Genomic DNA, 15355 nt, shown 5'->3' on the forward strand with positions numbered 1-15355 from the left:
GAAGAAAAGTGGTGATGTTTTGTTAGTATTCAACCACTTATCACTTTTACAGAAAAGTAGAGGTCGGTGAACGGACTAAGTTTTCCTTTATTTGCTATTTATTTTAATGTTTGAATTCTATGTATCTCGAAACTGGGTGAGTGAAATTTTTCAAAATTTATTCTGCGATTAATACCTGAAATAACAGAAATAACAAACCGAAAATCTGTTATTTCAGAAACCGGTTATTTTCAGCGATTTTGCAATCATATCATATTGATGTGGAAAAGAACCGATATAATCGAAAACGATTTTTCAGCGATAACCGCCATCCCTATTAGGAATCCTCAAAACTTCGTCGCCACTGGCTGTCATCCTCTTTGCAAATAAAAATGTCATATGGCTCTGTCACCTAAATGCGTCCAATATAGTTGTATTTTCAGTTATATCAGAACAATGCAACACAAAGTAATCATCAGTGTCTGAATTTTATTTGCTTGACAGGCAAATAGAATGTACAAATCTCACACGAACGATACTGTTACCGTTAACTACGTTGTAGGAAGTAAGGCTCTATTACAAAGAACTATCATGTTTGGTCATACGTGAACAGTTTTTCAATAACTATGAGTATTATCTTACATCCTCTACCACTTCACGAAACTAATGAATGGCGCGTTTCTTTTGTACTACGTATTGGAGTCAACACTTGATGTACTCTAAAAAAAACCGCCAAATTACTGTGTTTGCAAGCTTAGAAGGAGTCATGAGAAGGGAACGTGATTTTTATTTTGTTGAAAACTTACGTGTGTGACCACAAATATAGGCACTGAAATAATGTTGTATGCCACTCATATTTCTGATCACTTAGCAGCGATCAGTAAATATACATTACATATTTCATAAGACATTTAAAACTTGAAGCGTTCCCATAATCCAAAATTTCGATCTACAGGGGGTTCATTTTAAGTTACTTTACATTATTGTTATGGAAACATAATACCTGACATTAATATCTCTCTTTTCTATACAAATTGCAAGCTATACTATTGTAAGTACAGAACAATGAAACGTCAAAAGGGAATAGCTGGGAGGCCATATCGTCCTTATGCCCAGTGCAATTAAAAATAATTGGCCAAAAATGCTGAGTTAGAGGGAAGCGTCAGTGAAACAGAAGATGTGTCATAGGAGCGTTGTTATTAAACTGGAGGCTTTGTGTTAAACAACCAGGTCGGCCGTGGAAACTTAACCAAGAGGAGAAAGAGTCATATGTGTAGCGTGCTGTGGAAGTGTGTAACTTTGGCCTAGAAGAAGGTATTTTCTGTTGTACAAAGATTCTGATCTTATTTCTGAAACTGAACTTCCAGTTACGCAGACAAAAGAGAATTGTATTCTGTGAAGTAACTCGAATACGTATGAGTCAAATGAACGATTGTGAGACTTATTCTTTTATATACTGTTATTAAATCTTAATAAATCACAAAATAAATAAGTTAAATAATGTTTTTCATCTTTTACTCAAATAAATGGACACAAAAACCGTAACTATAAGCCATGGTAACATATGTGAGGTGGACCATAATTGGAAACATCGACACCTAACTGATCCTATTTTTAATAAGTAAAATCTGCTCTGATAATACTTTTAATTTGAAAACTGGAATAATAACAATGTTACTGACCACTTGAAAATAAAAACAAATAATTTGAATGTTATATACAAGAGATGTAAACAAAATGAAGAAAATTGCGGAAATTGGATGACAGTTATGGGAAACTGTCAGGACTGTCAGACCACAATTGTCAAGAGAAAATGAGGGAAACAATTAAAAGAAGCCTATAGCTTTAATTAACAGGATACACACCTTCAAAAAGGAGAAAATACCGAGTGAAACACGTGCGAGACGACACAATGAAAACGAAAAGTGCATCTTACTCCTTCGGTGAATCAAGTAGTCAATGCGAAAATGAAAATACAGCATTATCAAATGTGACTACCAAAGATATTGTGACAAAAGGCTTAGAAGTAGCATCTTAACACAGAAATAATATACGTCCTCCAATTTATCTTATGTTTAAGTGAACAGGAAAATAGTTCCCATCGTTACTTACCAACAGCTATCTCCATCGCTTTCCATTGTCTCGTATCTGAAAAAATAAAGTTGTTTTTTTAATTCATACATTCTAGAAAACACTATAAGCAAACATTAAACGTGTATATTACAAAATATCATATATTCTATCTTTTTCTGCAGCTGCGTATCCAGGGTTCGGATCTGGGAGGGGATATTTTGTTACTCTCTCTGTCTATGCTCTCTCTGTCTCTCTCTCTCTCTCTCTCTCTCTCTCTCTCTCTCTCTGTCTGTCTGTCTCCAGAAATTTTGGGGAACGTCATGACCCCCATGACCAACTCCTCTCGTTGTATTTCCACCTGTCAATGGACTGCAATAACAAGAAATAACAGAATCTAAAGTACTCAAACTTCTTTTAAACTAGACAGCGCCTACTCGTCATCACCGATTTCGTCCAAATTTATGGTATATTCAGTGTGGCTAGAAACGAAAGTGATATAAATGGGATATCCAGATACAAAGTGTATTAGGAGAGCAGAGACGAAAGGAGAATCATCTTAACTCCAATCCTGAGCTTTTATGGAAAGTAAACTTGGAAACTTGTGGTAAGGTCTTATGGGACCAAACTACGCAGGTCATCGGTCCCTAAGCTTACACAATACTTAATCTAACTTGAACTAACTTACGCTAAGGACAACAAACACCCAGGCCCGAGGGAGGACTCGAACCTCCGACGGGGGGAGCAGCCCGGGCTGTGACAAGACGCCCTAGACAGCGCGGCTACTCCGCGTGGCTATGGAAAATAGTTTTTGAAATCACAAGTAGGTGATATGGTGCTTAAAGTCCACGCTTCATCGCAGAACGTGGAGGGTTGCCCACTCACTGAAGCAGCATAGGTGGCAATCTGTGGAAAACCTGACGACGGAGTAAAATGCTGGTTGAGACATAAATTGTTCGGAGCACACTGTGTTGAGGGTTGTTGAACATGGGGCTCCGCAGAAGGCGACCTTTACGTATCGTCATGCACGGGAACGTGGAATTGGACCGCAGATCAATTGAACGTCTCGCATGGTCGGACGATTCACGTTTCCCGTTACACCAGTCCATGTCCGGATAAGTCGACATCCAGATGAACGGCTGATCCAAACATTCACCGCGCCACGGACGCAGGCGGGTGGTGGCAATGTTATGCTCTGGAGTATATTCGCCTGCGCTTCCATGGCACCTGAGGTAGTCATACACTACACAAAAAAGAACGATTCCCCACGAAGGAATTATCCGAATGTGAAGGAAATCGATAGATGAGATGTACAAGTAAATGCAAACAAATGATTACAATTTCAGAAAAAATTATTCAAGAGTAACAGCTTGACAAATTGAGCAAGTCAGTAACGCGTTGTTCCACCTTATGAGCCGTTATTCGGCTTGACACTGATTGACAGAGTTGTTGGATGTCCTCCTGAGGGATATCGTGCCGAATTCTATACAGCTGACGCGTTGGATCATCAATATCCCGAGATGATTGGAGGGCACTGCCCGTAATGCTCCAAACGTTTTCAGTTGGGGAGAGATCCAGGACCCTTGCTGGCCCAGGTAGGGCTTGGGATCCACGAAGACAAGCAAAATAAATTCTCGCCGCCTATGGGCGGGCATTATCTTGCTGAAATGGAAGCCTCTGGCTTACCATGGAGGGCTACCAAACGAGGCGTAGAATACCGTCGACGTATAGTACCTCGGTGCAGTAAGGGTGCCACGGACGACAACAAAACGGGTCCTGCTACAAAATGAAATGGCACTACAGACCATCACTCCTGTTTGTCAGGCCGTACGGTGGGCGAAATTCAGGTTGGTATTGCTCTCTGATGCTTCTTCGCTGGTAATCGGGTCTCACTCCACCCTCGGTAGCTGATTGGTCAGCGCGTCAGAATGTCAATCCTAAGAGCCCGGATTCGATTCCCTGCTGGGACGGAGATTTTCTCCGCTCAGGGACTGGGTGTTGTGTTGTCCTTATCATCATCATCTCATCCCCATCGACGCGCAAGTCGCCGAAGTGGCTTTAAATCGAAAGACTTGCACCCGGCGAACGGTCTACTACACAGGAGACCCTAGTCACACGACATTTACATTTATTTATCGGGGCTCAGTTTGGAGCGGGACTCGTCACTGAAGACAGTCAATGAGATTCCAGGCCGAATGTGTCCGACACCACTGAAAATGGGCTTGTTGGTTTTCAGAGGTTAATGGCAATCGGCGCAGGGGGCGCCATGAGCTCTGCGCCCTTTCTGAGGGCCAACTTTCAGTGGCCCTTGTGGTCACTGATGCATCAGTTGCACTTAGTATGGATGATTGTCGAGAATTCTGGGCTCTTTATTTATTTATTCATTACAGGTCAACTTTATTGCGTCATGTATGGCCCATTTCGGCCTATGGATAGCTGCGTTCAAGAAACATGTCCGTATTTAAGAATTATTTTGCGCAACAGGAGAACTGAGATGTGTGTGTTACTGAAACAAGTCGTTGTTCCCACGTAGTAGCAATATGTATTTCTTATACACGACACTCATTTCACCGACGCAACTGCATTTGAAATGGTCCACAGGACAGAACTGGCCAATCATGCAGTGAACTTCATCTGTACAAATATTATTCTGAGAGACTACGGTGGACACTGAGAACGATGCAAATCATCATGGAAATCTGGACTCTTAAGATGTAGCAGTGAATACTGTAGTTGCTTTTAATAGTGGAAACCCTGCCGACGTGCTGCCCGACGCCCTAGGAATCTAGCAGACTATGTCTGTTGACCGGGTATTATGAGGGTGGATCCAGTATCAAAATCAACCATCTACAGGTCATATGCAACAAAATAAATGAAAAAAAAACAACAGATTCTGTAGTGCTAACAGTAGTATTAGTAGTTGGGCAACGGGTTAAGAGTTTTATTGTTGTTTTGAAGTAGCAGCAACGGTTGTAGTATTAAAAAAGTTTAAGTATTATTGCTGCCCAAGAAAATTTGATTTTTACGGCCTATTTCAGCCTCTCAGATAACAGGCTGAAATTTTGAAGAATAAATGAAATTTGAAAAATGTATAAAACGATTTTAACGTTCATAAATTACGTAAAGATTAGAGGGGCCACTAGCTTCCCTTCGTGTTTGATGTCTGCCCCGATGGTGATGGCATCTTCCAGGTAACTGTGGATAAGTGTGCTTGTCACAGGTCCAGAACGGTGTTACAGTGGTTTCAGGAGCATTGTATGAATTGGCTCTCTGTTTCGCCTGATCTGAAATTGATGGAACACAGACGTTACGCTATCGTCGGATAGTGATTTCGTTCCCACAAACCACCGACCCGTAATTTGCAGGAACTGAGTGACCTGCGCAAGCACATCTGGCGCTACACACCTGCAGATACTTACCAGGGACTCACTGAATCCTAGCCAGGCAGAATCGCTGCCGTATTGCTTTTAAGCAGGTGCACATAATGATGTGGCTTATCAATGTAGGTTTACTGCGCCGACTGTCAAGACAAGTCCTTCAAAACACAGAAGCCGATTACCCTTCTACACCTACATCTACATCCATACGCCGCGAGCCACGTTGTGGTGTGTGACGGAGGGTAATTTGTGTACCACTGTTGCTTTCTTCTTTTCCTGTTCCACCCGCGAGTAGTTCACGGAAAGAACGAGTGCCAATAAGTCTCCGTGGGGGTTCGAACCTTTCTAATTTTAACTTCAGTATTTTCGCATGATAAACGTACGCTCTCGGAAGTTCAACAGTAAACTACGTCGTGGAGCAGAATGCCTCTCGTGCAGCGTCTGCCACTGGAGTTAGTTAATCAACTCAGTGATGCTTTCGTGCTTACCAAACGAACCTGTAACAAAATGCGCTGCTCTTATTTGGATCTTCTCTATTTCCTCTGTCAGTACTACTTGATACTGGTCCCATACTGAAGTGAAATATTCAAGTAGTGGTCGAACGTCTCTTTCGTAATACACTCCTCTGTTAATGGTCTACATTAATCTATCTGGCCTCTGCCTATCTTGTGATTAATTTTATGAGGTCGTTCCACTTTAAATACTACTTCTAGATATTTTATGGAAGTAACTGCTTCCAGTGGTTGCTCTGGAATCGCATTATCACACAATAATGGGCCTTTCTGTTTTTACGCGTTACTTTACATTTGTGAAGGTTGAGGCTAAATTGCCACTCCCTGCACCAAGCATAAAAAAAATGGTTCAAATGGCTCTAAGCACTATGGGACTTAACATCTGAGGTCATCAGTCCCCTAGACCTAGAACTACTTAAACCTAACTAACCTAACACAGCCATGCCCGAGGCAGGATTCGAACGTGCAACCGCAGCAGCAGCGCGGTTCCGGACTGAAGCACCTGGAACAAAGCATCCAACCTCTGCGGGTAGCCCTGCATTTTGCAACAATTTTCCAGCATTGCGACTTTTCTTTACACACACCATCATCCACGAAAAGTCCCATGGAACTTCCGACGTTGTCTACTGTCATTTAAGTATATTAACAACAGTAATGGACCTATAACAATCCGTTGCGGTACGTCCGAAGTCTGAAGACGTATTCAGAATGACATGCTGTGTACCGTTTGCTAGAAGCCCTTCTTTCCAGTCTCACAGTTGATCCGACGTACCATAATCTCGTATTTTTGGGCAGACAAGCGTAACTGTTACGAATGCGTTTCGGAAGTCAAGGAACATGGTATCTACTACAGCGCCTGGATTACTGCTTTCTGCCTCTCATGGACGAACAGAGCGAGCTGGATGTCAGACGATAATTGTTTTCGGGACCCTTGTTGAATTCCTACAGAGGAGATTTTTCATCTCCAAAAATTTCATAACTGAAGCATAAAACATGTTGCAGAATTCTGCTGCTGACGTCAGAGATATAGGGCCATAGTTATGCGCGTTATGTCCGACGACCCTTCTTGATTATGGGAGTGACCTTGGCTCTTTTTTCCATCATCAGTATTACTTCGCTCCTCTAACACCGTGGGGTATACTGCTGCTAGACGAGGGGCAATTTCTTTCTCTTACTCTTTGTAGAATCGTACTGGTATCACGTCAGGTCTCTTGGCCTTCCTTCTGTTGAGCAACACATTTACCCAATTGAGCTAACGCTTCGTCTCTGAAGACCTGGATGTGGACCAAGTATTGGACTCTAACCTTCCTTGTATCCTTCGTCGACAGTTATTACGAAGCTGAAAAGCAGGGCTCATAAACAGATTTTAAAAGCTTAACACTAATGATTACAATTCGTTGATGACAGAAGAAAGACATCTACAAAGGAAGGCTTTGTTTCATCTCATTTTCTGCTGGAATCTGGTCCTACAGCTATAATTGCTGTCACTTTCTGCGTAGTTTCACTTTCTGCTATAGAACATAATTTCGTTCTAGATTTTTGTTTCAACAGTCAAGCAGTATGGCATTTTCTGCCCTAGTGAAACCAGACCATGGCTGGAAAATTGCGCTCTGGATCAACACGCTGTTATTTGCTTCTCAGCTGACGATCTTCTGTCCCAGCGATGAACAACATGCTGACGAATCTTGTTTCGGCAACACCAGATCGCCTTTAGTCCGTCGTAGGAGCTATGTGCACGCCAGGAGAAGCCGCAGATGCTTGTGACTGTCTGCTGGGGCGGACGCTAAAGCCTCAACAGCCAGCTTTTGCTCATTTACCACACTGACAACGGTATTTGCTGGTAGAACTACGCTGCTCGTGTTGCGTATGCCTACTGAGTACGAGCCTCTTCCTGTGTCCCTCGCCAACTACTCGTAGCGCGACCATAATAATCACTGAGCCCCAGCGTCGAGGCTACAGAACGTTCTGTAGCTGAGAAATGGCCTGCTCGTTAGACACTTCTGTAGCTGAGCTATGTATGAGAGTAACAACTACTTTTCCACCTTCTGTAATAATGCTGAACGATTCTACTGCTAGCAACAGCAGATACAATGTAATTGCCAGGAAATCTCACGGTATGATAAACTAATCCTAATTGATTCACCTATACTGTACGTAACAGTAAAGTAAAAGCATTTAGACAGTTCCTTCACTATCACTAAGTATCACTTAACGCTTAAATAAGTAACGCAGTTTCTTCCACATGTTTTTAAGGAGATGCTTGTATGATCAAAATGACTTGAAAAAAAAACAAGTTACACATTATTGTGGCAGGCTCAGTAACTTTTACTGATTGTTGTACTACACTTCAAAGTGACACAGACACATGACACTATTCTTTGAGATGGTCTCCAAGTGCATACAAACAACGATTGGAACGTCCTACCACTCTTCAGTTCCTGGACGATAGAAATCTGTTCCTCTGCCACGGAGTCCTTCGAGAACAACTGTATGAACGTCCTCATCATGGTATTATCTCTTTCGCGCAGATGTTCTTTTAGTTTGCGGAAATGGTGTAAATTACACGGCACAAGATCTCAACTTCTCGATGGGCTCCATCCACGTCACTGCGGCGTTGAAGAATCGTACTGTCCCGGGTACTTGATTTGGATGCATATTTCCAGTTGCCGCGCCATTTCACTTCCACACTGTGATGCATCTGTTATCCGAATCAAAGCATAACTATGTCTGCAAGAAACGCAGATCATGTACTCTCTTCTGATAGTGTCCCACTGATGAAGAATGGCCTTAGCGTGGGACCACAGGTGCAACTAACTTGTCGAAGTCTCCTCGTGCATTTACGTATCATCTGTTTATATGCGTATTCTATTATATGCTGCTGTATTTAAACTGATTGTGACTGTAGTTTTCTTTCACAAAATGAAATGATGCTTATCCGTTTCTGGTTGCAGAATCTGAAATTCTTTTCGGTGTTGTCCGAATATAACTGAACTGTGCATTAAACAGTGCTGCAGTTCATTTTCTGACATTCACGCAAAATTTGTCTGTAATATATACATGGTCATATGTCAGTATCCACGTTTGTTCACGTCGAGAATGCAGCCCACTTCGTATAGTTAGATGAACAAGTAGAAATACAGCGATAGTTGTTACACTTGTATTGAGAAATTTTCCTTGATTTCAAAGCAACTGTTGTCAACAGATTGACAATGAAATGCATTTAACGGCAGCTGTGAAAGAACTGCAAAATCGTCGTGACACCCCAAGATTCCATGACGTTCTCTGGTATCCGTGATTACGAGCGTATTATTGGCTTCTGAGGTTTTCTTATGATCCTAACGAAGAATTGTTGGACCTACCCGACTCCCCCAAAGATATAAGATGAGCTGAACAAAAAAATAAATAAATAAACAAATGCTAGACCTAGCTTTTGGTACGCTAAATAGGCAGTTGCAAGAGCCGATAAGTGAACATCATCTGACGGATCACACCCTACGTTATATTTCTTCAACCTTCAATTATTATTTAGGATGGAACTTGAAAAGTAGTAAGGATTCAATTTTCGATGGTAAAATGATTTTACCTTATAGTACTTCTAGGTCTGTTGAGTCCGACAGAAGTGGTTTTCTTGGCGTTAGTACAACTATGACTTCGAAGAAAACAAGACTACGACAAGACAGCCACGTTTCCATACACTGAGGACTCTCCTGAGATTAACAGAACAGATAAGAGACGAAACGCGAGGGATCATAAATACTGCGGACACGAACAGTGACACAGCGCCAAAGCAGCGTGGTGTAATAGCGGCACCAGCAGGTTTGCCAGAGGCAGAAGTTGTCGAGGTCGTCTCAGATATACTGGACTTCTTCGGAGACTTTGAAGTGCGGTGCGGCGAGGATAGGGCGCCGAAATAAGGCGGTCTGAGAAAAAGTATGATTTAGGAGTTCCATCTCTTTTGAGACGACAGTAAAACAAAAGGCTACTGCCGGTAGTAGTAAATCCGAGTGACTGGCAGGTAAGGCCCGCGCCAAGTTTCCTGTGAGAGAGATGTTTATTTTGCTCCGCTGGAAAAAAAAACTCTAGCTGTGTTGCAGGAAAGTTAAGGAGTTTCTATGTCTGGCGGAATAAAGTTTAAATCTTCAAACAGTTAGTCACGCTCATCATTGTATAGCAGATAGTGCATTTGTTTATCCGTGAACAGATGTCTGATGAATAACAAAGAATATATAACTTCATTTTCATAGTGTGTCTGTATAAATAGTGAACCATAATTCAGTAAATGAAAAATAATGTTATGAGATAGTGACATAATTGTCTCTATTTTTGAGTCTGATTGGTGGATCGCAAAATATACAAAAATACATGCCTTCTCTTTGGTGAAAATGGAAGTTGAAAACTTCAAATGGCAAAGACCGCTATTTCATATCATTCATTTAGGTTATCAGTCTGAGCAAACGAATTTGCCCTCGTTGGATTTTATGCAACACATTTCAGTAAACCTCGACTATGAGCACATTACACCGTGTCGCTTCATTAAAATATTTTTCAGTAAATGATAACTACGTTGTATCGGCACGTCAAATATACTATACTATACCATACTAGCTATTGCACGAACTCCAGCATGTATACACTGACCACCGATTACGATTAACATAAACCCGTCCAGTCGATAGCAGCGTCACCTGACGACTAATGATGGCAGACAGACACACGCACGATACATGTAGTACCTGTGCTTTCCGTGTATAGAATGCGGAAAGCGCGATATCTGTCCGACATTGTGATGGCTCGGAGGCTCAGCACGAGCATTTCGGAAACTACACGTCTTGTCCGGTGTTCTAGGACTGCTGCTGGCGAAAGCAAGGTGAAGCCATCTCCAGACGTGGTGGGGTTGGACGGCGATCCCTCATTACGGATGTCGGACTTCGTAGGCTGGGCAGACTGGTAAAACAGAACAGTTGGCGAACTGTGGCGGAACTAACGTCAGACTTTAATGCTGGGCAGAGTGCAAGTGTGTCTCTGAACACACAGTGTACCGAACGCTCTTAACGATGGCTCTCCACAGCCGATGACACCATTCACGTGCCAATGTTAAAACCATGACATGGGCCATTACGACTGAAATGGGCACGTGACCAGCAGCACTGGACGTTGGCGCTGTGGCATAGCGTTGCACGGTCAAATGAATCCCGATACTTTCTTCGTCATTCCGATAGGGGGGCGACAATCCGTCTTGTTTCAAGGGAATTGTTCCTCTACACCTGTACTGCGGGACTGAGACAATCTGGCGGCGACTGCATTATGCTCTGCGGGACGTTCATGTGCGTTCGGTGGAGCTCGTTCAAGGCACCTTGGCCGAGAAGTATTGCGTACTGATTGCAGACAAAGTACACCTCTTCATGACGATCATGTTTGCCAACGACAGTGGCAGTTTTCAACAAGATAATGCACCATATCATAAGTCCAGGAATGTCATGGTGTGGTTTCTAGGAACACAATGGCGAATTCCAATTGATGTGCTGGTCCACCAACTCTCCAGATTTGAACACGATCGAACACATCTGGGATATAACGGAACGTGGCGTCAGAGTGTAACGCCGGAAATGCATAGCCTCCTATTTCCATCTATTGTACTATTTTTTTTCCTTGCTTTGTTACCTCAAGATATGACATTTCTGTCTCTTTGTATATTGTAATTGTTTTACTGTTTGTATATATATATTTATACATTTATGTAGATGTATAATTGGTTTGTTTCGTAAATATTATTTGTATTTTTACGCTGGGTCTTGCCTAGGGAAGACTGCTATCGAACGATTACGTCGATAGGTCGTGTGAAGAATCAAAGTGTGTAGGATCTTTGGTAGTGTTAACTCTGCCGCGTGGAGCGTGGGCTGAGCAGAGAGAGTGTGGCGGGAGTAGCGAGTGGAGCAGGTGTGTTGTGTGACGCTCCCGCGAGTTGCCGCGCTTTCGGGGTTTGGCAGCATGTAATTGCGCTCGACTTGCGATGATAGTTTCTGACATGGTGTCGCGGACGGGAAACATTAACTAGCGCACATCAAGAGCCCGTTTCGTCTGGTGACCGTGTCGAGAAGAAGGCGCGCCAACATCCAGCTTCTGCAACAGCGACGGCCGACAATGAGTGACTGTCGCCACCTCCTCGACCGACGGCTTCAAACCTTCAATCAACCGACAAGGAAGACTGGACGCACGTAAAGTTTTAGAACTGTATGGCAGACCTCAGCTTTTCAAACTGTTCCATTTTCGTCACTATAATTACAGCAACTTAGCATGAACGTTTGTTGCTCATTGTCCCAATTGCATTACCAAGCAGAGTCCCTTCCTTTTCTGAAATGAACCCGAGTGTCGTTGAAATTCAAACGCCAGCATTAAAGTAATATAGCTAACTCGTTTTCACTGCTTTAATTTCAAAATTCGGTTAAAGTATTTATAGCTGGCTACACTATTTAGATTACACAAGCACAAATTAAGAGTGCCAGTTTTGTTACCATATTTTAGCTTACCTGTGACTGCAGCTCAGCTTGGTACGTACTAAATTTTGCTATTGTTAATTGTTCGGAATCATTTAATTCAAGTTCAAAGTTAAATCTCTTATTTCTAAATTGCGTAGATTCAAGTAGCTTTTGAAATGATTGTTGAGGTAGTCCAAGACTAACCGTATTTTACTGAATTTCGATGTGCTTCAGAAAGAAAGCTCACTATTAACTTCAGTCACTAAATTAACTTTTGATTTTCCGGTTTTATTAATTCTTTTGCTAAATTAAGTCAGGGTGTAGCGAAATTTATTACTTCTGACAAACTTTCAGTTTTCACACTACACGTGTCAACCTTCAGTTGCCACGCTTCTAGTGCTAATTATATGTGTAATAACCTTTCTTTTTCAGTTACTATAGTAATTGTCCTTAGGACTGGCGACCGAGATTTCCCCCAAATCTCAACTACCTAATTACCGCTAGTTAATTGTTAACGTAACGGCTGCACATTTACTTTCTTTATTAACTTTACCCCTTTTCAAAATTAATTTCCACCAGTTTCATTAGCACATTTCCTTTCATTTAGATGTAACCCTTTCCTCCCTCTTTACCGACAGGTTAACTTCGGTGACGACTGCTTTTCCAAAACTCCCATTAGGTACACGCGGTTTCATTTTTCACTGTCATTAAGGTCGGTAAGTGAGGGGGAGGCTACACGTGGCGACCTGGTGACAGGACAATCTTCGGATTTGAGGTTGTTCTGGACACGAATTTTGCATTGTGCAAATCTCGTAACAAAGTACTGGTTACGTACAGGCCGTTACGTCAGCGAGAATAAGTAGTGGGAGTAATCCTAATTATATTTGAGATTTGTCATTTATATTGAAAATTTTTAAAATGAGTGAAGGCAACAATTACCAAAATTTGGTAGACTTGGATACGGAACAATCGGTCGAACAGTGGGAAACGCGCACGGCGGTTCCCATTGTTCAGGGGCAGGCGGCTAGCATGAAAGACGCGACCGCCGAAACGCAACAAAGAGCAGAAATGGAATTCCAAACTTTAGAAAATGTTTCGGAATCGGAAGCGAAAATCAAATCTGTACCCCTTGATGATGAATACGGGGGAACATATATAAAGGAACCAGCTACGGAAGTAAAACCGGTAGTCTCCGGGAATTTAACTGATTTATTGAATGTTTTGATTAATGAAATCAAGAGTCAATCGGCAGAAATTATAGCTCTGTCTGCCAAGCAAGAAGCTCAGTCTGCCAAGCAAGAAGCTCAGTCTGAAAAAATTGAACGGATGCTAGACAATCAGAACAAAGCTATTAACGTTGTTAACAACAATGTTGGAGTTGTTAACACAAAAGTTGATAAAATCAGAGAAGATATTGTTGTAATTAATACCGAAATCGGTAATCTTAAACAGGAAATGATAGGCGTTCAGGCGGAAATTGCGAGCATAAATACTCGTTTTGATTCCGAAATTAGCAGAATCGAGAAAAGTGTAGGAGAAGCAGTTGCTCCGATCATCGAGAATAAGGTGACGGAACAAATTCAATTAGTGAAAAAAGAGGATCAACAGAAGGTGGAAACTTTAAAGGCTTTAGTGTCCGAAGTAGACACTAAAGTGAGGGAGCAGGCTAATACCTGCGAAGAGAAAAAGAGGGAAGTGGAAACGCTTGCGACAACCACTTGCCAAGTAATTACGAGAGTGTCGGAATTAGAAAAGAAACTTGACGAAAAACAGAGCTATGTGCCAATCTGTGCACATAGTTCGGAATTGTTGACGAAAGAGGAGCGGTTCGACCCCTTGAAAAAAGGCAGTATACACGCGACGGATTTAATTAAAAATTGTGAAAGAGTTTTACCCAGATCATGGACTAATGAGAGAAAAATTAATGCGGTTATTGATGTGCTGGCTGGTGATGCCAAGCGTTGGGGCTTAAACCTCAACATTACGAACCTGACTTTTGACGAGTTTAAAAATTTGTTTCTGGCTGAATACTGGTCAGAGCAAAAACAGCAAAGTGTCTGGCGCGAATTTGTCGTATCGAGGCCTTTCGATGCGATTTCGCGCGGTTCGATGAGGGAGTTTTGTGAGGGCTGGATCCGCAAGTTGGAATATTTGCGTGATCGCCGCACGGAATCCGAAATAGTCTGGGAACTCTACAAGAAGCTTCCAGATGATACAAAACGCTACGTAGGAAGCAATTACAGGACAATCAATGATTTCCTGGAAGGAGTTGAGGACGAGGACAACTGGCGCAATAATCGCGACAGTGGTAGAGGCCGTGGTAACAACAACGGGTACCACCCCAACCATAACAACGATAACCATGGGAATAATGCATACAGCAGCAATAACAATGATGGTTCGGACCGTAATAACAATCGGTACAATGCAAATAATAACAGGAATGACAGAAACCAGTATCATACTAACGTGATACGGGCTTCACAGAATAGTAATAACGCCAGAGGGTGTGATCAGCCGCCTCAGCAGCATCCGGGGAGCGTATCTGCTGGGACGAGACAGGGAAAACATTAGCCGCGCCACTGAGGGGCCGAGCGGGCGTGGAGAAATTTTGGCGGCCCAATAACAGGAGAAAACCCAGGTATCGTCATTATGAAAATTCCGTGTGGAATAATCAACGGCGGGAGTGTGTGCCAGTGTTAGGAGAAAGGAGTGCGCCCACAAGTAGTAGATCAGCTGTATACACGGCAGTAGGTAGTACATTCACTGTCAGTGAGAACAATTTAAGTAGTGTTCCGGAAATCGATTATAAAGTGGCAAATGTAATACCCACAGCGGAACTGGAGATTGAGTTTAAGAATGATTCCCAAATGTTGAGAGAAGATCAGATGTCGGATAACACGTCCGTCATCGAGCGAGGGGATGCAGAGAGGGATGAGGT

The 15355-nt window shown here is 42.4% G+C and overlaps 1 protein-coding gene across 1 annotated transcript in view; it reads right to left on the reverse strand.

Moving 5' to 3' along the window:
• Positions 1-15355, reverse strand: part of LOC126159814 (monocarboxylate transporter 2-like) — a 181882-nt gene that overhangs the window by 146434 nt on the left and 20093 nt on the right. The window contains exon 2 of the mRNA XM_049916625.1: positions 2092-2127. Coding sequence (XP_049772582.1) covers positions 2092-2127 — 36 coding nt within the window. The remainder of the gene's footprint in view (positions 1-2091; positions 2128-15355) is intronic.

This window comes from Schistocerca cancellata, chromosome 2, assembly GCF_023864275.1.
Source record: "Schistocerca cancellata isolate TAMUIC-IGC-003103 chromosome 2, iqSchCanc2.1, whole genome shotgun sequence".
Lineage (NCBI taxonomy): Eukaryota > Metazoa > Arthropoda > Insecta > Orthoptera > Acrididae > Schistocerca > Schistocerca cancellata.